Source organism: Phyllobates terribilis, unplaced genomic scaffold (genome assembly GCF_046119375.1).
Source record: "Phyllobates terribilis strain yellow unplaced genomic scaffold, ASM4611937v1 Scaffold_11__3_contigs__length_659146591, whole genome shotgun sequence".
NCBI lineage: Eukaryota > Metazoa > Chordata > Amphibia > Anura > Dendrobatidae > Phyllobates > Phyllobates terribilis.
This window is the reverse complement of record NW_027362771.1, coordinates 591033447-591061080: the sequence shown is the minus strand read 5'-3', so window position 1 is coordinate 591061080 and position 27634 is coordinate 591033447. Positions and strand designations below refer to the sequence as shown.

Sequence of the window (27634 nt, the reverse complement as noted above, 5' to 3'; positions counted from 1 at the left end):
ATGATAGATAGATAGATAATATATAGATGATAGATAATAGAGAGATAGATAGAGGGATATATAATAGATAGATAATAGATAGATGATAGATAGATAGATAATAGATAGATAATAGATAGATAGATAATAGATATATAATAGATAGATAATAGATAGATGATAGATAATAGATAGATAATAGATATATAATAGATAGATAATAGATAGATGATAGATAGATAGATAGATAATGGATAGATAGATAGATAGAGAGATGGATAGATAGATAGATAGATACTAGATAGATGATAGATAATAGATAGATGATAGATAGATAATAGATAGATAATAGATAGATGATAGATAGATAGATAGATAGATAATAGATAAATAGATAGATAATAGATAGATAGATAGATAGATAATAGATAGATAGATAATGGATAGATAGATAGATAGATGATAGATAGATAATAGATAGATAGATAATAGATAGATAATAGATAGATAATAGATAGATAGATGATAGATAATAGATAGATAGATAATAGATAATAGATGATAGATAGATATATAGATAGATAGATGATAGATAATAGATAGATAATAGATAATAGATAGATAAATGAATAGATACAGTAGATAGATAATAGATAGATGATAGATTGATAGATAGATAGATAATAGATAAATAGATAGATAGATAGATAGATAATAGATGATAGATATTAGAGAGATAATAGATAATAGATAGATGATAGATAATAGATAGATAATAGATAGATAGATGATAGATAATATATAGATGATAGATAATAGATAGATGATAGATAGATAATAGATAGATAGATAGATAGATGATAGATAGATAGATAATAGATAGATAGATAATAGATAGATGATAGATAGATAGATAACAGATAGATGATAGATAGATGATAGATAGATAGATAGATAGATAATAGATAGATAATAGATAGATGATAGATAGATAGATAATATATAGATGATAGATAATAGATAGATGATAGATAGATAGATAGATAGAAAGATAGATAGATAGATAGATAAATAGATAGATAATAGATAGACAGATAGATAGATAATAGATAGATGATAGATAGATGGATAGATAATAGATAGATGATAGATAATAGAGAGATAGATAGAGGGATAGATAATAGATATATACTAGATAGATAATAGATAGATAATAGATATATAATAGATAGATGATAGATAGATAGATAGATAATGGATAGATAGATAGATAGATAGATAGATAATAGATAGATGATAGATAATATAGATAATAGATAGATGATAGATAGATAGATAATAGATAAATAGATAGATAGATAATAGATCGATAGATAGATAATAGATGATAGATATTAGAGAGATAGATAAATAGATAGATAGATAATCGATAGATAGATAATAGATAGATAGATAGATAGATAATAGATAGATAATAGATAAATAGATAGATAGATAATAGATGATAGATATTAGAGAGATAGATAAATAGATAGATAGATAATAGATAGATAGATAATAGATAGGTAGATAGATAGATAGATAATAGATAAATAGATAGATAGATAATAGATGATAGATAATAGATAGATAGATAGATAATTGATAGATGATAAATAATAGAGAGATAGATAGAGGGATAGATAATAGATATATAATAGATAGATAATAGATAGATGATAGATAATAGATAGATAATAGATAGATAGATAGATAGATAGATAATGGATAGATGGATAGATAGATAGATAATAGATAGATGATAGATAATAGATAGATAGATGATAGATAGATAGATAATAGATCGATAATAGATAGATGATAGATAGATAGATAGATAGATAATAGATAAATAGATAGATAGATAATAGATAGATAATAGATAGATAGATAATAGATAGATAGATAATGGATAGATAGATAGATAGATAGATGATAGATAGATAATAGATAGATAGATAGATAGATAATAGATAATAGATGATAGATAGATAACAGATAGATAGATAGATAGATAGATAATAGATGATAGATATTAGAGAGATAATAGATAGATAGATAGATAGATAGATGATAGATAGATAGATAGATAATAGATAGACAGATAGATAGATAGATAGATAGATAATAGATAGATGATAGATAATAGAGAGATAGATAGAGGGATAGATAATAGATATATACTAGATAGATAATAGATAGATGATAGATAATAGATAGATAATAGATATATAATAGATAGATGATAGATAGATAGATAATAGATAGATGATAGATAATAGATAGATAGATAGATAGATAGATAGATAGATGATAGATAGATAATAGATAGATAATAGATAGATGATAGATAGATAGATAGATAATAGATAAATAGATAGATATATAATAGATAGATGATAGATAGATGATAGATAGATAGATGATAGATAATAGATAGATGATAGATAGATAATAGATATATGATAGATAGATAATAGATAGGTAATAGATAGATAGATAATAGATAGATGATAGATAGATGATAGATAGGTGATAGATAGATAATAGATAGATAATAGATAGATAATAGATAGATGATAGATAATAGATAATAGATAGATGATAGATAATAGATATATAATAGATAGATAATAGATAGATAGATAATAGATAGATAATAGATAAATAATAGATAGATGATAGATAATAGATAGATAATAGATAGACAAATAGATAGACAATAGATAGATGATAGATAATAGATAGATAGATAATAGATAGATAAGATAGATGATAGATAATAGATAGATGATAGATAGATAATAGATAGATGATAGATAGATAGATAATAGATAGATGATAGATAGATAGATGATAGATAGATAGATAATAGATAGATGATAGATAGATGATAGATAGATAATAGATAGATAAATAATAGATAGATAATAGATAGATGATAGATAATAGATAGATGATACATAGATAATAGATAGATGATAGATAGATAATACATAGATGATAGATAGATAATAGATAGATAGATAGATAGATGATAGATAGATAGATAGATAGATAATAGATAGATGATAGATAGATAATAGATAATAGATAGATGATAGATAGATGATAGATAGATAGATAGATAGATAATAGATAGATAGATAATAGATCGATGATAGATAGATAATAGATAGATAATAGATAGATGATAGATAGATGATAGATAATAGATAGATAATAGATAGATGATCGATAGATAATAGATAGATGATAGATAGATAGATAGATGATAGATAGATAGATAGATAATGGATAGATAGATAATAGATAGATGATAGATAATATAGATAATAGATAGATGATAGATAGATAGATAATAGATAAATAGATAGATAGATAGATAGATAATAGATCGATAGATAGATAATAGATGATAGATATTAGAGAGATAGATAAATAGATAGATAGATAATCGATAGATAGATAATAGATAGATAGATAGATAGATAGATAATAGATAGATAATAGATAAATAGATAGATAGATAGATAATAGATGATAGATATTAGAGAGATAGATAAATAGATAGATAGATAATAGATAGATAGATAATAGATAGGTAGATAGATAGATGATAGATAGATAATAGATAAATAGATAGATAGATAATAGATGATAGATAATAGATAGATAGATAGATAGATAATTGATAGATGATAGATAATAGAGAGATAGATAGAGGGATAGATAATAGATATATAATAGATAGATAATAGATAGATGATAGATAATGGATAGATAGATAGATGATAGATAGATAATAGATGATAGATAATAGATAGATAGATTATAGATAATAGATAGATAATAGATAGATAGATAGATAGATAGATAGATAATGGATAGATGGATAGATAGATAATAGATAGATGATAGATAATAGATAGATAGACAGATAGATAGATGATAGATAGATAGATAATAGATCGATAATAGATAGATGATAGATAGATAGATAGATAGATAATAGATAAATAGATAGATAGATAATAGATAATAGATAGATAATAGATAGATAGATAGATAATAGATAGATAGATAATGGATAGATAGATAGATAGATGATAGATAGATAATAGATAGATAGATAATAGATAGATAATAGATAGATAATAGATAGATAGATGATAGATAATAGATAGATAGATAGATAGATAATAGATGATAGATAGATAATAGATAGATAGATAGATAATAGATAAATAGATAGATAGATAATAGATGATAGATATTAGAGAGATAATAGATAGATAGATAGATGATAAATAGATAGATAGATAGATAGATAATAGATAGACAGATAGATAGATAGATAGATAGATAATAGATGATAGATATTAGAGAGATAATAGATAGATAGATAGATGATAAATAGATAGATAGATAGATAATAGATAGATAGATAGATAGATAGATAATAGATAGATGATAGATAATAGAGAGATAGATAGAGGGATAGATAATAGATATATACTAGATAGATAATAGATAGATGATAGATAATAGATAGATAATAGATATATAATAGATAGATGATAGATAGATAGATAATAGATAGATGATAGATAATAGATAGATAGATAGATAGATATATGATAGATAGATAGATAGATAATAGATAGATGATAGATAGATAGATAGATAATAGATAAATAGATAGATAGATATGTAATAGATAGATGATAGATAGATAGATGATAGATAGATAGATAGATGATAGATAATAGATAGATGATAGATAGATAATAGATAGATGATAGATAGATAATAGATAGGTAATAGATAGATAGATAATAGATAGATGATAGATGATAGATAGATGATAGATAGGTGATAGATAGATAATAGATAGATAATAGATAGATAATAGATAGATGATAGATAATAGATAATAGATAGATGATAGATAATAGATATATAATAGATAGATAATAGATAGATAGATAATAGATAGATAATAGATAAATAATAGATAGATGATAGATAATAGATAGATAATAGATAGATAAATAGATAGACAATAGATAGATGATAGATAATAGATAGATAGATAATAGATAGATAAGATAGATGATAGATAATAGATAGATGATAGATAGATAATAGATAGATGATAGATAGATAGATAATAGATAGATGATAGATAGATAGATGATAGATAGATAGATAGATAGATAATAGATAGATGATAGATAGATGATAGATAGATAATAGATAGATAAATAATAGATAGATAATAGATAGATGATAGATAATAGATAGATGATACATAGATAATAGATAGATGATAGATAGATAATACATAGATGATAGATAGATAATAGATAGATAGATAGATAGATGATAGATAGATAGATAGATAATAGATAGATGATAGATAGATAATAGATAATAGATAGATGATAGATAGATGATAGCTAGATAGATAGATAATAGATAGATAGATAGATAATAGATCGATGATAGATAGATAATAGATAGATAATAGATAGATGATAGATAGATGATAGATAATAGATAGATAATAGATAGATGATAGATAGATAGATGATAGATAGATAGATAGATGATAGATAGATAGATAATAGATAGATGATAGTTAGATGATAGATAGATGATAGATAGATAGATAATAGATAGATGATAGTTAGATGATAGATAGATGATAGATAGATAGATAGATAGATTAGATATATGGATATATATAGATAGATAGATGATAGATAGATAGATAATAGATAGATGATAGATAGATAATAGATAGATGATAGATAGATAGATAATAGATAGATGATAGATAGATAGATGATAGATAGATAGATAATAGATAGATGATAGTTAGATGATAGATAGATGATAGATAGATAGATAGATGATAGATAGATAAATAATAGATAAATGATAGATAATAGATAGATAGATAGATGATAGATAGATAATAGATAAATAGATAGATAGATAGATAGATGATAGATAGATAGATAGATAATAGATAGATGATAGATAGATGATAGATAATAGATAGATAGATAGATGATAGATAGATAGATAATAGATAGATAATAGATAGATAGATAGATAGATAGATAGATAGATAGATGATAGATAGATAGATAGATAGATAATAGATAGATAGATAGATAGATGATAGATAGATAGATAGATAGATAATAGATAGATGATAGATAGATGATAGATAGATAATAGATAGATAGATAGATAATAGATGATAGATAGATAGATGATAGATAGATAGATAGATAGATAATAGATAGATGATAGATATATGATAGATAGATAGATAGATGATAGATAGATAGATGATAGATAGATGATAGATAGATGATAGATAGATAATAGATAGATGATAGATAGATAGATAGATAGATAATAGATAGATAATAGATAGATAATAGATAGATAATAGATATATGATAGATAATAGATAGATAGATGATAGATAGATAATAGATAGATGATAGATAATAGATAGATAGATGATAGATAGATGATAGATAGATGATAGATAGATAATAGATAGATAGATAATAGATGATAGATAGATAGATATATAGATAGATGATAGATGATAGATAGACTTCTCGACATTGAAATTGCAACACTAAGAAGGAAAAGTCTTGCAATGATGGAAATCACATAATGAATAGACATGTTAATGATATGGAAATGAAGGCTGGAATTAAGGTCTATCCTCTTCAGCAATGAGATATAGATATATACACACTATGTGCATAATTATTCGGCAACTGAGTATTTTGATCATATCATCATTTTTATGGAGATTTTCCAACTCCAAGCTGTAAAAACTGGAATGTTTATTGGGTTGAAGCAGATCAGGTGATGTGTATTTGTGTAATGAGGGAGTTTCTTGAGACCATACCACTGAGTTACTTATGGTGAAATTGATATTTTTGTATTTGAATAAATAAAAACTTTGAAATATTTTTTTAAAGGTTAGTCTTCTCAAAAGACAAAGTAAACAGGAAGTTAGATGAAGTGTAACTATAAAATGTATATACTCCATGAAGACGGTCTATATTCATGTACAGTTTAGATTCACTAATATTTTATACTATGCTGTAGTATTACCAATGGCTTTTCAGAATTTATGCAGCTCCAACTACAACATATCTCATCAGCCAGAGACTTGGAGAATATTGGGAGTTGTAGTTTCTCACTTGTTTTTCCCTACTGCACACATATTTTAGGTATGAAATATCACCAGAACTATTATTTGTACTTAAATATGTCACCAGAGCTGCCATCAGAACATATAAACATCATCATTACCACTATTAGCATATGAATACACACCAGAACCACCATCAGTACATGAATACATTACACAACCATCATGAGTACATGAATAAATCACCAAATCCCATCAGTACATCAATATAGCACCATAACCACCATCAGTACATGAATGGAAAACAAAAACAGTAGGAGCGCCAATGGTGAAGAGCCTGAGGTTTGGGGGGGGGGGAAATGAAGGGGGAGATGTTGTGACCACTCACCTGGTCCTGTTGTGCAAAGGAGCCCCGCACAACAAGGGAAAACGCTTCCAGGTGGGAGTCTGTAAGATGATCACAACTTAGCAGGAACTGTTGTAGGGAGCTTCTGTCTGCTTCAGCGGTCACATGACCAGGACCGTGTGACAAAAGTGGGCATTCCACAATGACATCACGGCAGGTCCTGTAGTAGGCTAGTTGTAAACAGAGCAGCTTCCACCTCTCTCCACAAGGGAGATTAGCAATCAAGAAAGAAGGAATTCTGCGGTGTTAGTGAAGCGCTAGAACAACTAGACAGTGGATTAGGTCATAACACACAAACCTTTTATTGTTTAGTATGCTCTCTAACGCCACGACGCGTTTCGATAGCAGACGCTATCTTCCTCAGGTAGATACCTGAGGAAGATAGCGTCTGCTATCGAAACGCGTCGTGGCGTTAGAGATCGTACTAAACAATAAAAGGTTTGTGTTATAACCTAATCCACTGTCTAGTTGTTCTAGCGCTTCACTAACACCGCAGAATTCCTTCTTTCTTGATCAGTACATGAATGGCATTGTATGGCAAAACATTCATCAAACAACTACAAATAACTTTATAGATTAAATGCTTGAATGCCAAGTCATCTATTTCTGCTTTGGGTGCTCATACTCCCGGAATTATGGTTTGAGACTGGACGATATATGGTGGCTGGACCTCAATAGGTTTCATTATAGGTAGAATAAAAACTCTAAGTTACAATTATTTGGTAATGGAACCAGTGGTGTGGCTATTTTTCCATAGTTTCAGGAGCCGTTATTCGACACAACAATGTCAAGCTTCATGTGGCTCTTGCTACTGTGAGCAGGATGCATGGCCTAAATCTGCTACCATGGCTTGCAGCTAGATGTTTTTAAAATGTTGTTTCCATTTTTTTCATCATTTGCATATTAATAACATATCTTTCAAAACTGTGATTTCCATACTTCCATGATTTTTCTTTCTTGGAGTTGCAATTTCATTGTATATATAGATAATAGACAGATGGATATTAAAAAGAAATTCTCACTACAGTCAACGTCACTTCAGCGCCACTTAGTAAATACAATACCAACTGAAAACCCTGTAAACTGAACTTATACCATGAAACCCTCACAGTTTGTTACCTGTCCTATTAGATGAACAATTCAATTGAGTCAAGGTGGCTCGTAGTTGACTTTCTGCCTGTTGTGTTTCCTCCAAGTATTTTCCATAATCCACCTTTACCAGAACCTCATGGTCCACGATTACACTGCCTTGTCTAGTAGAAATGTAGAAGATGAAGTCACTTATGAAGGTATTGCTATACCGCTGCTACCACCAATAAAGGTTTTCAGAAACTCCCAGAAGTGACCAGGTGGAATAACGTCAAACCAAAAACTACAAACACACCTGAAAGAGACAATTCTTATCTCCTTGAACCGGGGAAGTGCGCTTTTATAATTAAACTCCATCTGCATAATAGAAAAAAAAATGAAACACAAAATGTATTTAAATCCTTCAACCAGTTATCAAAAACGAACCACAAACGCTATGATTTATTTTATATGTATGGTCATCTGGTTAGTGCCTTGGTTTCAGCGTACAGATCTCTGCTCTTTGAAGATTATTATATCCAATGGTGTAACATGAAAGTTTTGAACCTTCAAAATTGCCAACAGGGTCCTCAACTAACACTTAACAACTGAGACATTTTTGGCTCTTTAGAGTCCAAGGCTCAGACCACTTCATTAATTACTCTTACACCCACGGTAATGTGCTTGTCTAGATCTATTTCACTTGTTCTGCTGGACAAAATTTTGGCAAAATTTTAATGGATATTGACGAATTTGAAAGCACAACTCCTCTTCTCTAAACCACTTCCGTTTTTTCATAGACACCCAATTTTCTCGAAGCCATGACCCTTTCCTAGACATCACATTGGAAGGTACATAAAGCTCTTTACCTCGTTAAGAAACCTATCATGAAAATCTTGATATTCTGAAGATAACGGATTATTCAAGGAGGAGTTAAATTCCTCATTCAGCACATGGATGGAAATTTCCACTTTAGCAACGACAAAATCTGTAGAAAGAGAAGAGGAAAAAAATAAGGAACTAAGATTTTCTCTCCGAGGTCTTCTCTACGTTATTTTTTTATTCATCTAGACAGTTGGAGAATTCAGTATTATGTACTACCTCCTATGGATAATAAATATCTGAGTAGAATGTACGTGTGGTCTTAAGCTTTTTAGCTAAAAATTAATAACATTCCCACCAAAGTCGTAGACAAAGGTTTAAAGACACAATCTGTACTCACTTCACACCTACCTAGAATGATCTCGTTGTAGATAAACCTACAGTTTTTCCCATAGAAGTGTGTAGGACATGGACATATTCTTTCATCACAAGGCTCTGGAAGAATAAGAAATTCTGGTAAAATGTTATCAACAATTATGAGATGATACCTGAACTTATAGGGTCAGCTTCAGACCTGCTCTGTTTTACTTAGTTTTAGAACTAAAGCAAAATCATCTCATTTGAGAGGTTCAGAAAGAGTAAGAAAATGTCTCATTTGTCCTGTGCAAAATCTTGAAACTAGCCATTGATAGTATTAGGTCAAATCAAGTGATGGATGCCTTAAACTCTTATTATTTCCAAAACTTTATTTTTTATCTACTGTAGCTGTGATGTTAAGAAAATGACTCATTTTTTTTCCACCTGTGACATGCCCACAAACTATATCATTCTTTTCACTGTGGTTCTTTGTATTCGTTTCACTTTTTCATCCGTGGCACAAAGTGCACAGCCCCATTAGTTTATTATCCTGTTCCCAGAGACCAGGCATTCATATATATTTTTTTTATCTGTGACACAAGTGGATGGATCTTTAAAGGGATTTAAAGCTACAACTCCTAGTGTAACCTGTTAGCCTTCAGTAGATTGACAACACCTTGGAAGACACCGGTTGGATGAAACAGCTATACTGCACATGAAATAAACTATGTTGAGTTCGATGGACAATAGAGATGAGTAAATTGATTCTAAACTTATCAATTCAGTTTGACTTTCCCCCGATCTGTAAATTTAGGTGAATCAAAATTTTGGTTTGATTTATTTCTATTTATTTCATGCAAAGAAAGCAAGTTGGTTTCCAACTTACCTCTCAGATCTTATATTACTCAAGTCTCACCTGTCCAGCCTATTTTTGCTACAGACTGAACTTTCTGCGTGTTCTCACTCTGTTTTTCAACATCTATGAGTCAGGATTCCTGTTGTCCTTCTACAGTTTGACCACTAGTGGCTGCTATTGTTCACCTTCATAATTGTACTGCAGTTACACTCTTTACCACTGGAGGCTGCTGCTGTATTCAGCAATTGCATTTTACTAAGATGGCAGATTCTGAACCTGAGAAGTCCATCTTGTTTCCTGTTTGAGCCTACTTAAAGCTGCATTGATCTCTCACTCATTGCTTGAGTATTGTGTCTAGCTGTTTAGTCTAGTTTCAGTCTCCAGCTCCTGGACTGTCTTACCCAGACTGTTCTCACCTATCTACGGATTGTTTCCTACAGCTGCTTTGCTAACTCCAAGAACTTCTATTACCGCTTGCTGTTCCTGCTTATGCTCCTCCAGCCACTGGATTCCAGCAGTACTATGACAGTATTGTAACACCCTGGAACCTCCACAATGACTAGCTCTCAAGAAATGTCTTGCTGTCAGACGATGAAAGTCATGATATTTTGAGGCATAATCAATGCAGGAACACGGAAAAAAATTATTCTTAGACCGGATTGGAGAGGGGCTGTGAGGCTGGAGAGGTGAATGGAGAGGTGACCGAATATAATTTTTTTCTTTACCCTATGTTTATTATGCTCTGGGGTCTCAAGAGCATAATAAGATACATTTGATTTGCAGTTGATAATTTCAAAGCAAATCGAGTTTTCTGACCAAATTTGAGTGAATCTAATTTATTGGATTTCAGCAGATTCTCTCATTACTAATTGTATGGAAAGACAGATGAACTTGGAAATAATCATCAAAAAAGAAGTTGTATGTCACAAGCATGCTCGGGAGCGTAGTCAGCTCCATACACAGCGGGTGCCAGCTGGGTTATACAGCTGGCAGTTGCCTCTAAAATCTAGTGCCCTTTCTGCCATTTAACCCTTTATATGCAATTCACAAACTCAGAGAGCAGCATTCTCGTTGCAAGATCCTGGGATGCCGATGGATTTCCCTCAGAACCACCTTTGTTCTGCTATGAAGACCGTAGGCGACAAAAGTGATTATTCATTTCACTATTTACTGCAATATTGTAGCATTTCAGTACATAGTTCAAAGAAATGCAGATTTAAATCACCATATTTTGTAGAAAGTATAAAAAAAAAGTTTGAACTATCACCTTTTCTCAATAGAAAACTCAAGAAAAATAAAGAAACAAGTTTGGCATCGCTAAATTATTTAACCTCTGCAGTAAACGCAATAAGAAAAAAACCAACGCCAGAATTGCTCACACAGTTTCATAGATGGAAAAATGAAAAAAATACTTACCAGTCTCAGAAAAATAGTGACACGCACCAGATTGTTTTTTTTACATAGTTCTGGATTTGTAAAAAACGATACAACTTTGTAATCGCCATAATTGTGCTGACCGTGGGAATTGTGTCGCCAGGTCATTTTTACCATATATTGAAAAACAAAACACAGAAAGCGATGGTGGAACTGCATTTTTTTCACCATTTTCACGTCATTTGGATTTTTTTTCCTGTTTTTCAGCACATTATATGGTAAAATATCCTTCAGATAGGCAGAGTAGGGAGAGCTGCTGCTGAGCTAGGGAGAGAATTGGCGGTTTATTTAGTGAGATATAGATATTCCACAGCTATATATGCACATCTGAACTAACAGTCCTTCTAAGGACTAATCCAAATGCATATATTATTAATCCTGGTGATAGCAGGAGTTAGGCAGGCAAAGTTTGGGGAGAGTGTATACAGCACAATAGGGTCAATTGCATGTTCCGTCTGCTCCTGTTACAGATATCCATAGACCTAGATATCAGAGCTAATATTCTTTATGCTCTTAATCCTGATTATTTGCTTGAAAAGCAATGTAATACACCATTTTTACTGCTCCATTTGCTTGTTAGCAGCATACAGACAGATTTGGTTGATTTTATTTGCATTGCTGTATTGTGGAAGCAGAGAAACATATCGATCATCAGACGTGATCCAATATTACTGCGGTAATAATCGTGACATTTTGTGGAGCGTGCCAAATATTATACTCCATTTAAAGTCTGCCAGCTGTGTGTTGTTCAACCTATTCACACTTGGTCGCTGACCAATAACATATCTCTAACGCCACTGCCAAAAAACGTGGTCATCAGACGTGGTCCGATATCGCTGCGGTAATAATAGTGACATTTTGTGGAGCGTGCCAAATATTACACTCCATTTAAAGTCTGTTAGTTGTGTGTTGGTCAACCTATTCACACTTGGTCTCTGACCAATACCATACTACAATGCCACTGCCAAAAAAAGTGGTCATCAGATATTAATGCGGTAATAATCGTGACATTTTTAGGAGCGTACCAAATATTATACTTCATTTAAAATGAGCAAGGTGCGTGGCAAGGGAAGGGGAAGTGGACGTGATGGTCATGGTGCACGCAGAGGCCGAGGCCGTGGGCAGGCTGAAATTGTGCCTGCTGAGGGAGCACAACAAGCACCCACATCATGTTGTCCTACCTTGCTGTCCCACTTTGTAGGGGGCCGCGGAACACCACTATTGAAGCTATAGCAGTATGAAAAGGTTGTTAGTTGGATAGCAGATAATGCTTCCAGTCAGTTTACCACCACCACCACCCTGTCTTCCACACAGTCCAGTCTCAGTAGCCATGAGTCTGGACCACATATTCCTCTCCCTGATTCTCCTTCCTCCCACCAACTCATCCCACACTTGGACACTCCGAAGAGCTGCTCCATTTATAGAGTAGGGCCTCTCGCCCAGCCCGCGTCAAGCAGGGCAAAAGGAGATCGCATGTATCAATGCCCAAATATTTGAGCAGCCACAGTCACACAAAAGCGACGGTGGGAAAGTGCAATTACTGTCACAAGAGGTGGATGATGATGATGAGACACAATTGCCAGCAAGTCAGCAGGAGGCCCAGGGTGCAGGGCCGGCTCCAGGTTTTTGTGGGCCCTGGGCGAAAGAGTCTCAGTGGGCCCCTCTAACACATACCACGATTCATGATGCACAGATACCGCAGATAAATATATATATATATAGTACAATGCCGAAGCTTTCACTTCTTACATTACATGAGCGATATTTATTGTAAATTCTACAATAACTCAGAAACCGGCGAATCCTCGCAGCGCACAGTGCAGACCGGACAGTATAGTCCTCCATACAGTATTATGGGTCCCATATATTGCTCCATGCAGAATACATGTCCCCATATAACGCTACATAAAGGATTCTGGTCCCCATATAACACTCCATACAGGATACTGGTTCCTATATAACGCTGCATACAGGATACTGGTCCCCATATAACACTCCATACAGGATACTGGTCCCCATATAATGCTCCATACAAGATACTGGCCCCCATATAACGCTCCATAGAGGATACTGGTGCCCTTATAACGCTCCATACAGAATACTGGCCTCCACATAATGCACCATGAAGGATGTCACCCCCCCCCAACTTATAATGCCCCATGCAGGATGTCACCTCTCCCCCCCATATAATGCAACATTCAGGATGTCACCTCTCCCCCCCATATAATTCCCCATGCAGGATGTCATTTCTCCCCCCATATAATGCCCCATGCAGAATGTCACCTCTCCCCCCCATATAATGACCCATGCAGGATGTCATTTCTCCCCCCATATAATGCCCCATGCAGGATGTCACCTCTCTCCCCCATATAATGCCCCAAGCAGGATGTCACCCCCCCATATAATGCCCCATGCAGGATGTCACCTCTCCCCTCCATATAATGCCACAAGCAGGATGTCACCTCTCCCCCCCATATAATGCCTCATGCAGGATGTCACCTCTCCCCCCCATATAATGCCCCGAGCAGGATGTTACCGCTCCCCCCCATATAATGCCCCATGCAGGATGTCACTTGTCCCCCCCCATATAATGCCCCATGCAGGATGTCACCTCCCCCCCATCCACATATAATGCCCCATGCAGGATGTCACTTGCTCCCCCCCATATAATGCCCCATGCCTCCATACATATAAAAAAAATCAAATACCCACCTCACTCCTCACCTGCTGCCGCTGCTCCGGACCCCTCACCCACGCCGGCGTCTTCCCGCTCTGCCCTGCCTGTGACAGCTCAGGAGAGAGCATGGTGTAAAGATGTCACCGCGCCTCTGACCTGAGATGTCACAGTGCAGCAGCCGCGGAAGAGACCGGAGCTGCTGCAGAGGCACGGGGAGAGGTAAGTATTGTGCTGGGGCCCTGAGCAAGCGGGGGGGAAGTGGGCGCTGACACCAGCACCGTACCGCTCACGGGTCTCATAGCGCGCTGGGGTGCCTAACAGTGAGTGGGCCCCCCCGCCTGCTCAGGGTCCCGTCACTTGCCCGGGTGCGCCGTGTGCCAACGCCGGCCCTGCCAGGGTGCATGCGTGGAAGATGAGGTGGTGGATGATGAAGTCACTGACCCAACCTTGCAAGGTGACATGCATAGCGTGGACAGCAGCACACAGGGGGAGGGAGGCGTGGCACCACAACAGGCAGAAACAAGCAGTGGGTTTGCCACAATGCGGGCAACTTTTTCCCGGAACACCAATACGAGGGAAGTTGCCAGTCTAACTTTTAGGTGTTCCTGAGTGTGGCTTTTTTTTAAAGACCGTCCAGTTAACCCCAAAAAGGCCATTTGCAACATCTGCCAGGCGAGCATCAGCAGGGGCAGCAAAACTACCAACCTGACCAGCATGCTCAGGCACATGATAGCAACGCAGCTGACTATTTGGGATAAACGCCAGGATCCAGAAACAGTTTCTGTGGGTGACACCACTTCTTGTTCTCCTGTTTTGCATGCACGCCAATCGCAGGTGAAGATGCCTCCTGCCCTGCACCTGTCGTTGCACACTTGCAACCACCACAATCAGCAACCACGTCAACATCCTTGTCTCGGTGCAGCAGTGCAGCGTTCATTTGTCCTTAACCCAGTCCTTTGAACGCAAGCGCAAATACGCAGCCAACCACCCACAGTCCACAGTACTAAACTGCAACATTTCTCGAATGTTTGCACTTGAAATGTTGCCTTTTAGGCTCATGGAGATGGAATCTTTCTGCAACCTCATGGTGGTGGCCATCCCTCAGTACTTGGTCCCCAGCCGCCACTATTTCTCCCTGTGTGCCATCCCCACCTTACACAAGCACATGTCACAGAACATTACCTGTGCCCTCAACAACGCAGTTACTGGGAAGGTCCATCTAACCACCGACATGTGGACAAGTGCTTGTGGCCAGGGACAGTACATCTCACTGACGGCACACTGGGTTAATATAGTGGAAGCCGGGACCCAGTCGTGCCCTGGGACAGAACACGTCCTCCCGATGCCGAGTATTGCGGGCACTGGATCAATCATGGTTGCCCCCACATTCTACAGCTCCTGCACCTCCTCCTCTTCAGCCTCCATCTCCGAAATGACCACATAAGTCTGAAACTGGAAAAACTGCAGCACTGCCTCTCCCAAGTGGCAACAGGCTGTGCTGAAGCTAATATGCTTAGGGGACAAACCGCACACCACTGCAGAGTTGTTGACAGCTGTAACAGAGCAGGCTGATCTGTGACTGTCACCTCTGAACCTACAGCCAGGCATGGTCATGTGTGACAATGGCCGGAACTTGGTGGCGGGTCTGAGGCTAGGCAAACTTACACACGTACTATGCCTGGCCCATGTGCTCAACCTGGTGGTTCAGCGGTTTCTCAAAACCTACCCGGATCTACCTGAACTGCTTGTCAAAGTACACCGCATGTTTTCCCATTTAAGAAAGTCACCTACAGCTTCTGCTGCCCTAGTTGTGCTTCAGCAGCGTTTGCAGCTTTCAGTTCACCGACTGGTGTACAATGTCACCATGCATTGGAACTTGATGTTGCATATGTTGGGAATGATTTGTGAGCAGCAGAGGGCAATTGTTGAGTACCAGCTTCAGATCGGTATTCAGGTCAGCCTCTGCACATAAGAGCTGATGAGTGGGCATGGATGTCTGACACCTGTGCCATCCTCCAAAACTTTAAGGACTCCACATAGATGGTGGGCAGCGATAACGCCATAATTAGCTTCACCATCCCGCTTCTCTGTCTACTGAAATGCTCGCTTCTCACAATTACAGAGGAGGTATTGCAGGCGAAGCACGATGAGATGGAGCAAAGAACTAAACAGGGTGATGCCACACAGCCCAGCCTCATCTCATCTGAATGCGGATTGGGTGATAATGAGGAGGAGAAAGAGGAGGAGGAACAGGAGCTGTTTTCCTGCTACAGACCTTACTACCCACACAACAATCATACCATTTGTTCAGCGTGGATGGCCTGAGGAGAGGGAGAACAAGGAGGAGGACCAGGAGGAGGATGAGAAGGAGAAGAGCGTGGACAGTCGTCCTCTTGGTCAGGACAGGGAAGTCTTGGCTGTTGGAAGTCTGGCACACATGGCTGACTTTATGTTCCGCTGCCCTTCCCGTGACCCTCGTATTGTATGTACTTGGGCAACAGTAATTACTGGTTAGTCACACTTCTAGATCCATGCTACAAGGAGAAATTTCTATCTCTCCTTCCCGTGGCGGAGAGTTCTAAAAAATGTTGCAGTACCAGAAGGCTCTTGTGGAAGAATTATTAAAAAAATTCCCATCTGAAAACGCTGGCGGCAGAGGTCACAGGTTTTTGAACAACCAAGTAGTACAGGCGAAGGAGACACAAACAACAGGCAGCAGAGGCAGGGGAACACTGTCAAAGGTGTGGGACCGTTTTCTCAGACCCTCCCAGCGCCCAGGCCCTGATGCGTGGGGTACTCTGACAAGGAGGGAAAAGCTTTGGAAGATACTGAAGGAGTACCTTGCCGAGCGCACCAGCGTCCTTCGTGATACCTCTGTGCCTTAAAACTATTGGGGATCCAAGCTGGACACGTGGCATGAACTGGCTTGGAAGTCCTGGCCTGCCCTGCTGCTAGCATTTTGTCAGAGCGGGTTTTTAGTGCCGCCGGGGGTATTATAACTGATAGGCGCATCCGTCTGTCAACTGAAAATGCTGACAGGCTGACTCTTACCAAAATGAACAAGGGCTGGATTGGGCCAGACTTCTCAACACCACCGGATGATAGCAGCGGAACATAAAGTCAAATACAGTGTTTTTTGGGGGGGGGCTCTATTCCTATGCACCTCTTCACATCCAGACATAGGTATACACTTCCTAATTTTGTCTATTTTATTTTACCCTCCTCCTTCTCTTTATCCTCCACCACCATATCAACAGGGTGACCATAATGCAACACCCACATAATTATTTTTAAAGGTGTTTATGATGCCCGCAGGAAATTTTTTTAGAGGTCTACTTTTAACATTCTGTATGTTATACAGCATGTTTATGTATACCCCTCAGGGGTAAGTGTTTTTCAGCCCATGCACTTAGTGCTTGGGCATTACCCATATAGGAGACCCACTCCTTAATAATGGGAATAAATTTTAATAAGGACCTCCTCTACATCTCTCCAAAAGGGTGTTGGAGTGCGTCCAAATTTTTGGCAGCCCTTGCAGTCACTGCATGGGCATTACCACTATAGGAGACGCACTCCTTAATAATGGGAACAATTTTTTTAATAAGGCCCTCCTCTATATCTCTTCAAAGGGGTATTGGAGTGCATCCACATTTTTGGCAGCCCTTGCAGTCACTTCATACACAATACCAGTATAGGAGATCCACTCCTTTATAATTGGAACATTTTTTTATTGAGGTCATTCTCTATGTCTGTTCAAAGGGGTATTGGGGTGCGTTCAAATTTTTGGCAGCCCTTGCAGTCATTGCATACGCAATAACAGTATAAGAGACCGACTCCTTAATAATGGGAACAACAAAGCATAGCTGGCTGATGGCGCTTTAACAATAGTAAGCACCCCCTGATGGCCTTGCAAAAATAGGCTTTGTGACTTTCAGATTCCCTCCTTCATAAATGAAACAGGATGTGTCTGATAATATCTCACATACCACATGGCCAGATAAGGCAATAAAATGTTAAAATTACATTTACTGGTGAATGTATTTTTTATCATTGAAAGCAATGCAAAAGTGCAAAAATGCATATAAAAAAACGCTACATGTGAACATAGCCCAAGGTGTGGAGGAGTATTTTTGGTTTGGGTTGTTTATTTTGCCTTATATACAAGTAATTTCTCTGGAAAGTATGTTCCTTAACATTTTACATTGGGCTCGTTGCTCGGGTCGAGCACCCGGGTATTGCGATTTGCTCGACCCGAGCATTTTAGTGCTCGCTCATCACTAATTAAGATATGACTCTTAATGCATGTGAATGCACATCACAGTCATTAAAAAAATAATAAACATAGAAAACATATAAGTCATAAAGATTGTGATTGCTGTAAACACAATAGTGCGTACCCTCAGTGTTGACCTTGCTGGAAGACGTAGGATCTGTATTTTCTTTAGATGTTACATTATCTTGTGTTATCCCCAAAGTCTGATTAGTTGAGATTGTTGTGAGACCAGTAAGTTGAATTGTCTCATTGCCAGTGATTGTTCTTTCGGTTGTATGGTTGTTTTTAGTACGCACAACCTCTGTGGCATCAGTATTTTTGACTGTCTTATGAGTAATGTGTGAAACAGTGGAAAGAGTACTGTTAAGCTCAGGTGTTGTCTGACTGTTCTCGATTGTTGTTTTACTTGTAGGAATCTTTGTATTATTCCTCACTGATGTTGCATCATTTAGCAGTCCAGTTGTTGTCAGACTATCATCGGTTGTGGTTTTCCCTGTCGGACTATTTGGCGTATCCGGCACTATTGTAGTATCACTGAGGTGTTGAGGTGTTGTATGATTATCATCGATTGTTGTTTTTCCTGTAGGACTACTAGGAGTTTCCACTACTACTGTTGTATCACTCAGATGTTTAGGTGTTGTCCAACTATTATTGATTGTAGTTTTCATCGTAGGGCTTCTTGGAGTATGGCGTTCTATTGTAGTATTATTCAGGTGTTGAGGTGTTGTCCAACTACCACCGATTGTAGTTATCCTTGTAGCACTACTTGGTGTATGCTTTACTACTGTAGTATCACTGAGGTGTTGAGGTGTTGTATGACTATCATAAATTGTTGTTTTCCCTGTAGGATTTCTTGGAGTTTCCGTCACTACTGTTGTACCACTCAGGTGTTGAGGTGTTGTCCAACTACCACCGATTGTAGTTATCCTTGTAGCACTACTTGGAGTATGCTTTACTACTGTAGTATCACTGAGGTGTTGAGGTGTTGTATGACTATCATAAATTGTTGTTTTCCCTGTAGGATTCCTTGGAGTTTCCGTCACTACTGTTGTACCACTCAGGTGTTGAGGTGTCCGACTATCGAGTATTGTAGTTTTCTCTGTTTGACTATTTTGAGTATGCAGTATTGTTGTAGTATCTCTCAGGTATGAAAATGTTGTCCAACTATTATTGATTGTAGTTTTCATTGTAGGACTTCTTGGAGTACGGCGTTCTACTGAAGTATTATTCAAGTGTTGAGGTGTTGTCCAACTACCACCGATTGTAGTTATCCTTGTAGCACTACTTGGAGTATGCTTTACTACTGTAGTATCACTGAGGTGTTGAGGTGTTGTATGACTATCATAAATTGTTGTTTTCCCTGTAGGATTCCTTGGAGTTTCCGTCACTACTGTTGTACCACTCAGGTGTTGAGGTGTCCGACTATCGAGTATTGTAGTTTTCTCTGTTTGACTATTTTGAGTATGCAGTATTGTTGTAGTATCACTCAGGTATGAAAATGTTGTCCAACTATTATCGATTGTTGTTTTCCCTGTATGACTGTCTGAAGTATACATCACTATTGTTGTATAACCGTTGTTTGCAGTAGCAGGAGTAACATGTCTTATTGTTGTTTGGCTGTCAATGACTGTTGTTTTGCCTGTATAACTACTTGAAGTATCAGGGATCGTTGTTGTATCACTGTTGCTGAGTGTAATAGGAGTATGTTGTGCTACTGTTGTTTTAATACCTGTAAGTTCAGATGTGGTTGGACTGGCAGTGAATATTGTTTGACTGATTGTACGACTAGTTGTGTTGTCGCTATCTAATGTTTTATCAGTATGGGTGACACTAGAAAAAGTACTTGTGTGATCTGGTCTCTTAGAAACATTTGTTGGTTGGACGCTAGCAGTTGTAGGTATTTTAGGAGGATCACACTCTGTTGGGTCCTCCGTCAGTTCTTCACATTCGCTGGTGGTGTCTTGAGCTGTTGAGCAGTCTATGACTGAAATCGTGGTTACACATTCTGTAGTTTGCTTTGTAGTTGCATCACATTCTGGTATTTCATCGAAGATGTCCTCACAAACTATCATTCCAGAGTTTCTTTCAAAATACAGCATCCCTGAAATTAAAGAAACAACCTTGATTTAGTAAGAACATGTGTAATTACTAATGTAGAGGCCCATGAATCCTTACTATGGATAAGCAAATCTGCCAAAATTCAAGGTCTTAGAAATCCCCAAAGCATAATAAATATATGGTGAAAAAAAAATAATACTCATCTCTGTGATCATCTGTTCAGCTGCCACAGCTCCTCGTCTGTTCCCTTTGTGCAACTTCCTCTGGTCTCTTTTTTACTTCTTCAAGGCACACACAGTCCTCTTCCTCCATCTTCACTCTCTGATGAGCATAGATATTATCATGCTGCGCATTGCTTGACGCGCTGTCTAGTCCTTGGGTGCAGCACGTCTTGATGTCCAGATGTGCGCCATGATTTCTGAGACCTACTCAGAACCAAAATCTTCAGCTCGTCATAAAAATTGAGAGAGAGGACATCGCGTGATATGGAGAAGTAAATAAGAGGCCGCACAGAGCTGTGAAGAGGACTAGATGGAAACTGCGGCGCAGGGAGCAGCGAGGTATTGACTTTTTTTCCATTTTGCAGCAACTCATCAAAATGTCAGGTGTGCATATTACAAAATAAATACAATTTGCAGAATCCAAAGTTTTGGTCAAATTCAAGATGAATTCAATTTGCCATGAACTGATTTGCTCATGACTAGTCCTTACTGTAGCTTCATAGTATACCAATATTTTTTTCTGCTGGATTTCTTATTAATCTGATAAAGGCCCTTGACAAAGCCTGTTGCCGAAACGCGCGTAGGGTTGAGCGCGCGATTACACAAGGATACCACTGTCTCCCCTTTGGTTGTATCGATTGAGGCATTTATACACATTATTACTTTTGTACCATCTCTATTGATTTTTGGCCATATGGGGTGATATAATAATTGAAGATAAGCGGCACTTGCCATATCTACATGAATGTTGTGCTGGCATTTACATAATGAATTTCAGTAGTTGAACCCCTATTTGTGCGCCCATTATCTACATGCCTGCACTGATTCGCTCTCTTCTTTTCCTGTACCTGATCTTCTTTGAATAAAAAAATTAAGACATGTTCCACCTCGAGACATAATGTTGAGCAACGTGGCCTCTATAGAGCATTGTATGGCAACACTTACTCCCCTGAGTCACCACACTTTGGCTATCTCGTGCACCTATTCCTAGTTTGTAATATGAGTACTGGATGTTACAAAGCCAAAGTCTATGAGTGCACTGCTGGTGATAACCTGTGTCCTTGATACCGTAGTGTGACAATACAGAGTAAAATCTTAATTATTCCAGATATACTTCCTGATGGTAAGAGCAGTATACTTTTATTTTTATGTTGACTTTTTAACCTGTGATCTTCTTTGGTTGACTAACATAGACTATTGTTTGAATAATCCTGAATGTTGATTTAAAGAGCTCCTTATTACACAAACTATGTAAATAGATTAGCTCAAACAATGAGAGCTGAGCCATTTGAGTAATGCTCTCATCTGACTGATGACCTTTATATGTAAATAGAAAAAGGGGTTATCTAGCCTGCTGAAATGAGACTTGAAACAGAGATTGGAAAAAGACTTTACAAGGTGAATGAGAGACATCATTCAGGACAGTAGATGGATTGCATGGCATTACCCAAAGAAACACAGATTTGGATTTTATATGATTCTAACCTAAGGCTATCGGCCTTGACTGGAAAGATATGGATCTACTCCATTGACCATCAGCGAGGCATGGATACATTTTGGGGAGACCAGGGTGGGACAAGGAAGTCACCTGGCCCCATGGATATGTTGTTTGTGGTTGTCAGGAGGGACCCACTGGTCACCTGCAACCCATGGAGACATTCCAGATTTGGAGAAACCAGGTCTCCTTGTCTTGTACCTCAATGGATTCTAGCTTCCTAAGCTTGCCGCTACCTTCTCTCTGTGGGGGTGTGGCACCCTGCTACTACAGGTACCACAGGACCCAAAAGGGTGCATGGACGGACTTCTCCACAAGAGGCCCTCATTACATTACAAACACCTCCACCCTTCCACCTCATACCACCAGAGGGAGTCCTGTTAGGGATACATATAGACTGGAAGGTGGAGTTAGAGTCAGAGTGTGTGCTGGCACTGAGATCAGTGAAGAAGCAGCATGTGAGCTGCTGTGCTGAGGGCCAGCCAGGGCCTAAAGCACATGCTGAAGCCCTGGGGGCCTAGAGCGGGGCTGGAGGCAAGGATAAGAGTGAGAGGAGTTATGGGGGCAGAGGAGCATCTTAGGCTCACCTCACAACACAAGCTTTACACCGGGTCCGCGCCTACAGGGTCCTCTACGCCCATTAGGAATAACCGGTATACCAGGAGGATTCTAAACCCCTGGCCAACCTGAAGCTACAATCATTTAAAGAACTAGGAACCACAAAGGCCCCAGCATCCAGGAATAGTGGTAGCCAGAAGAAAGTTCTTACCACCAAGCATGCAGGTGAGGAGAGGGAAAGAGTACAGAAGCTAGGCCTAGTTTCAGGCTGGTCAGAAGTTTCAGAGAGAGAGGAAGAAACAGATCAGGAGGCCTTATACCCGCTTACTGGGGAGAGTCCAGAAGTGCACCCTTCCTATCAAGTACCCTGGACCGTACCTGCCGTCCAGTAAAGGTACTGAAGCGAACCCCCTGTGTGCGTGTCTGTTATTCTCCCATGGCCCGGCTGGGCCACCTCTCACCTGCATCCCTTCCATCAACCCTGCCCCGGGGGCCCACTCCGTCTGTGGGGAGCATAAACATCCCAGCTGCCATCCCATCACCCCTGGAGGTCTGCAGCAGCGCCGGTACTCATTACCGGGAACCACAGGTGGCGTCACGAGACAAAAACTGTTAACAAACCCCCTTTTTAAAGAGTGACCCCAGGGTACGGGCCCGGGAGCCGACTGCCGTGACATCCCACAGAGTCTTCCCCCACCCCCCATATCCCCCTGGGCGAGTCAAGGGCTCGCCAGAAGCAGGGGGCCCCTGGTTGAGGTAGTCAGCCCTGGAAGGCTCCAGAGTCGCAGCTGTTCTATCCCAGGCGGGTGGAGAAGGAAGGGTGAGACTGTGTTATGTTGTACCCTCTTGGGTATTTGCTGGAACTGCTCTATATGTTTATTGTCCGCTTTGTTGTTTAATAAAGTATTGCCAAGCTGTTTTACCCTCACCCTGTGTTTTCTGAGTAGTGTTACGCCCACAGAAGACCCCGGGTCTTCACACCTAGCTTGCTGGAATAAGGGCACCTATGTATGTGTGTGTATATGTATGGACATTCTTATCAACAGTGACTTGAATTCACCCAAAATCTCCATGAAAACCCAGGATGTGACTGAAATCATTTTGATGGCAAGTTATCATCTGTCTGTGATCCCATCCCAACATTCATATTAAAAATAATTTTTCACATTTTCATTAGTATGTACATTCTGGAAATTACCTCTAATCTCAAAAAGGTTATCCAGTTATAATAAATTTTCCAAAGAATAAGGGGTAACTGCTAGATTGGTAGGGTACGATTACTGGGATACAGATATCCTTAAAGCATGAATCTTGTGTCGCCATCGCAAGCGGCATCTATTGCAGATGGACACTACCACTTCATTCAAAGTCTCTTTCAGTCCCAAACTCCTTGAGTAGAGTGGCTGTGCGCTTACGCAATAGACTCCCCATTGAAACAAGCAGCACGGAACATATGTTCTAAAGATCTGTGGGGTCTCGGCAAATAAACCCCCAGGAATCCAGCAGATATCTCCATAAATAGTTACAACTGGAAAACTCCTAAGTTTGTTAGACGGAGGAATGGATGTAATCTCTAAACCCTTGTTTCAGAAAATAATGTACTTTATGAGCATGTCTAACATCTCTTGAATCACATAGACTTGTGCACGTATGCTAGATAGATTGTTCATAAAAAATATTCATGTGCGAAAAGTGCGGAATCATCGCTTGTAGTTTTCAAGAGGTTAACCGACCACTGACATGATTCAAAAATGAGTTGATTGATAGGCAAATAGGTGGCACATGTCAAAATGCTGGATTTTTTGGGGGTGTTACTTTTAAGGACTGACAATGGAGAGCCAGTTGGTTGGTTGTAAAGTATCGTAGGGGAACGTCACGGAGAGCGACAGCTGAGCTTCTCAGTTAGAGTATTTAGTGACACAGCTATTTTTTATGCGACTGAATATTTGTGATGTGAGAGAATTTCCAGAGTTACTTGACAGCTATAAACTCAGAAAAGTGATTTTACCTGCTGAACCGAGGGTATTGTACTAAGTGTTGGAAGTTGAATGGTGCAAGATGGCATCTGACTAACGTGTGAGAGTAACAAGCACAGAACCTGAGGGGCAATAGCCGGAGTATGGAAGAAGCAATCAAGACATTTGGTGGAAACTTATCAGGCTGTCAGGAGCCAGGGAAGAAGTGGAACTGGACTAGGTATGCCGTGCATGTTGACAGTAACAAATAACAGGTGGTGGTGCAAGTTGGACATTACCAGGGATGAGCCAGGTTTGTAGGTAAAAAGGGAGTGCTCCAAAAGTTGTTCTTTCCATTATTATTATTAAATTATAGCGCCATTTATTCCATGGCGCTTTACATGGGGAAAGGGGTATACATAGCAAACAACAAGTACAATAATCTTGAACAAAAACGAGGGTCCAAAACCGGAGGAGAGAGGACCCTGCCCGCGGGGGCTCACAGTCTACAGGGGATGGGTGAGGATACAGTAGGTGACGGTAGAGCTGGTTGTGCAGCGGTTTGGTGGAGCGGTTGTAGGCTTGTCAGAAGAGGTAGGTCTTCAGGTTCCTTTTGAAGGTTTCCACGGTAGGCGAGAGTCTGATGTGTTGGGGTAGAAAGTTCCAGAGTAGGGGGGATACACGGGAGAGATCTTGTATGCAATTGTGGAAAGAGGAGATAAGAGGGGAGTAGAGAAGGAGATTTTGTGAAAATCGGAGGTTGTGTGCAGGTAAGTACCGGGAGACTAGGTCAGAGATATATGGAGGAGACAGGTTGTGGATGGCTTTGAATGCCATGGTTAGGATTTTGAACTGGAGTCACATTGTTACACATAAATTACGCTTATTCCATGTTGGAAGAACCTGTAAATAAACTTCCAGTAGTTTTTAAGACGCTCGAGTGCCATGTTGGTGTCTTGTCTTCGGCAAGGGCTTTGGCTTCACATCCTGCATCTTTACAAGCATAACCACCATGTAATTTGGATAAACAGGGATAAAAGTTATCTAGGGTCATCTATATCAGGTTTCTTTTTACAACAGAGAGGCAAAATATGGCCATATGCAGAAGACCTTGGAACAGATTGTACAAAGTGATAACTGTCTCTGCGAAGAGTACCCTCAAGACCATCTACAAAATCAGCAAAAAACCTTCTCTGGAAGCGATCACAAGCGACTACCTATAAACATGATATAATATCAGAATGTCTCGCTGTTAAATAATGTAATGTTTTAGTGCATGCAATGAATATGTCTTGTATTTCACAATCATTCCTATCATAAAACATTGCACTGTATACACTCGGGACCTCGGTTCTTGCACCACATGGAGATACGACGTCATTAGTTATCAAACTCCTCTGCCATTATATTAACAACTGTATAAAATATGTGAAAGCAACGCAATTGTTTCTTTATGGTCAGGTTTATCTTGTGTATGGTAATGTAAGCTAATAGGACTGAAGGTCTGTTCCTGGTGGAGGCATCCAGATGTGTCAGGGTGTTATAAATACCACCATATAACAGAAAACAGGAACACACAATAGTGACGAAAACAGAAGAAAACTTCATCCAATAGAAACTGCACATTTTGAATTATACTGTCCATTTTTTAAGAAAATAAAGCATAAAAAGGTTAAAAAAAAGAATCCTGAAAAAAAAAAATTATAAAATAACTAATTCATTCCAGGTAAAAATTTACCTTCTATCATAATCATATTTGACCTGACTGAGGTGTTCAGGTGAATGAAGACACCATCTATAAGAAGCCAAAATAATAATCTGGCTATAGACTTATATATATATATATATATATATATATACAGTTAGGTCCATATATATTTGGACAGAGACAACATTTTTCTAATTTTGGTTCTAGACATTACCACAATGAATTTTAAACAAAACAATTCAGATGCAGTTGAAGTTTAGACTTTCAGCTTCCATTTGAGGGTATCCACATTAAAATTGGATGAAGGGTTTAGGAGTTTCAGCTCCTTAACATGTGCCACCCTGTTTTTAAAGGGACCAAAAGTAATTGGACAATTGACTCCAAGGCTATTTCATGGACAGGTGTGGGCAATCCCTTCGTTATGTCATTCTCAATTAAGCAGATAAAAGGCCTGGAGTTGATTGATTTGAGGTGTGGTGCTTTCATTTGGAAGGTTTTGGTGTGAAGTAAACATGCGGTCAAAGGAGCTCTCC

The 27634-nt window shown here is 38.0% G+C and overlaps 1 protein-coding gene across 6 annotated transcripts in view; it reads right to left on the bottom strand.

The window, feature by feature from the left end:
- LOC141167063 (mucin-3A-like) overlaps positions 1–27634 on the bottom strand; it is a 69289-nt gene that overhangs the window by 29850 nt on the left and 11805 nt on the right. For 4 of the 6 annotated variants that reach the window (XM_073654398.1, XM_073654397.1, XM_073654399.1 and 1 more), the window contains exons 2-6: positions 19231–21207; positions 9921–10004; positions 9557–9675; positions 9004–9065; positions 8739–8872 (exon numbers count right to left, since the gene is read on the bottom strand). In XM_073654398.1, coding sequence (XP_073510499.1) covers positions 8739–8872; positions 9004–9065; positions 9557–9675; positions 9921–10004; positions 19231–21207 — 2376 coding nt within the window. The remainder of the gene's footprint in view (positions 1–8738; positions 8873–9003; positions 9066–9556; positions 9676–9920; positions 10005–19230; positions 21208–27634) is intronic. The other 2 variants (XM_073654400.1, XM_073654402.1) reach the window with 2 other exon arrangements.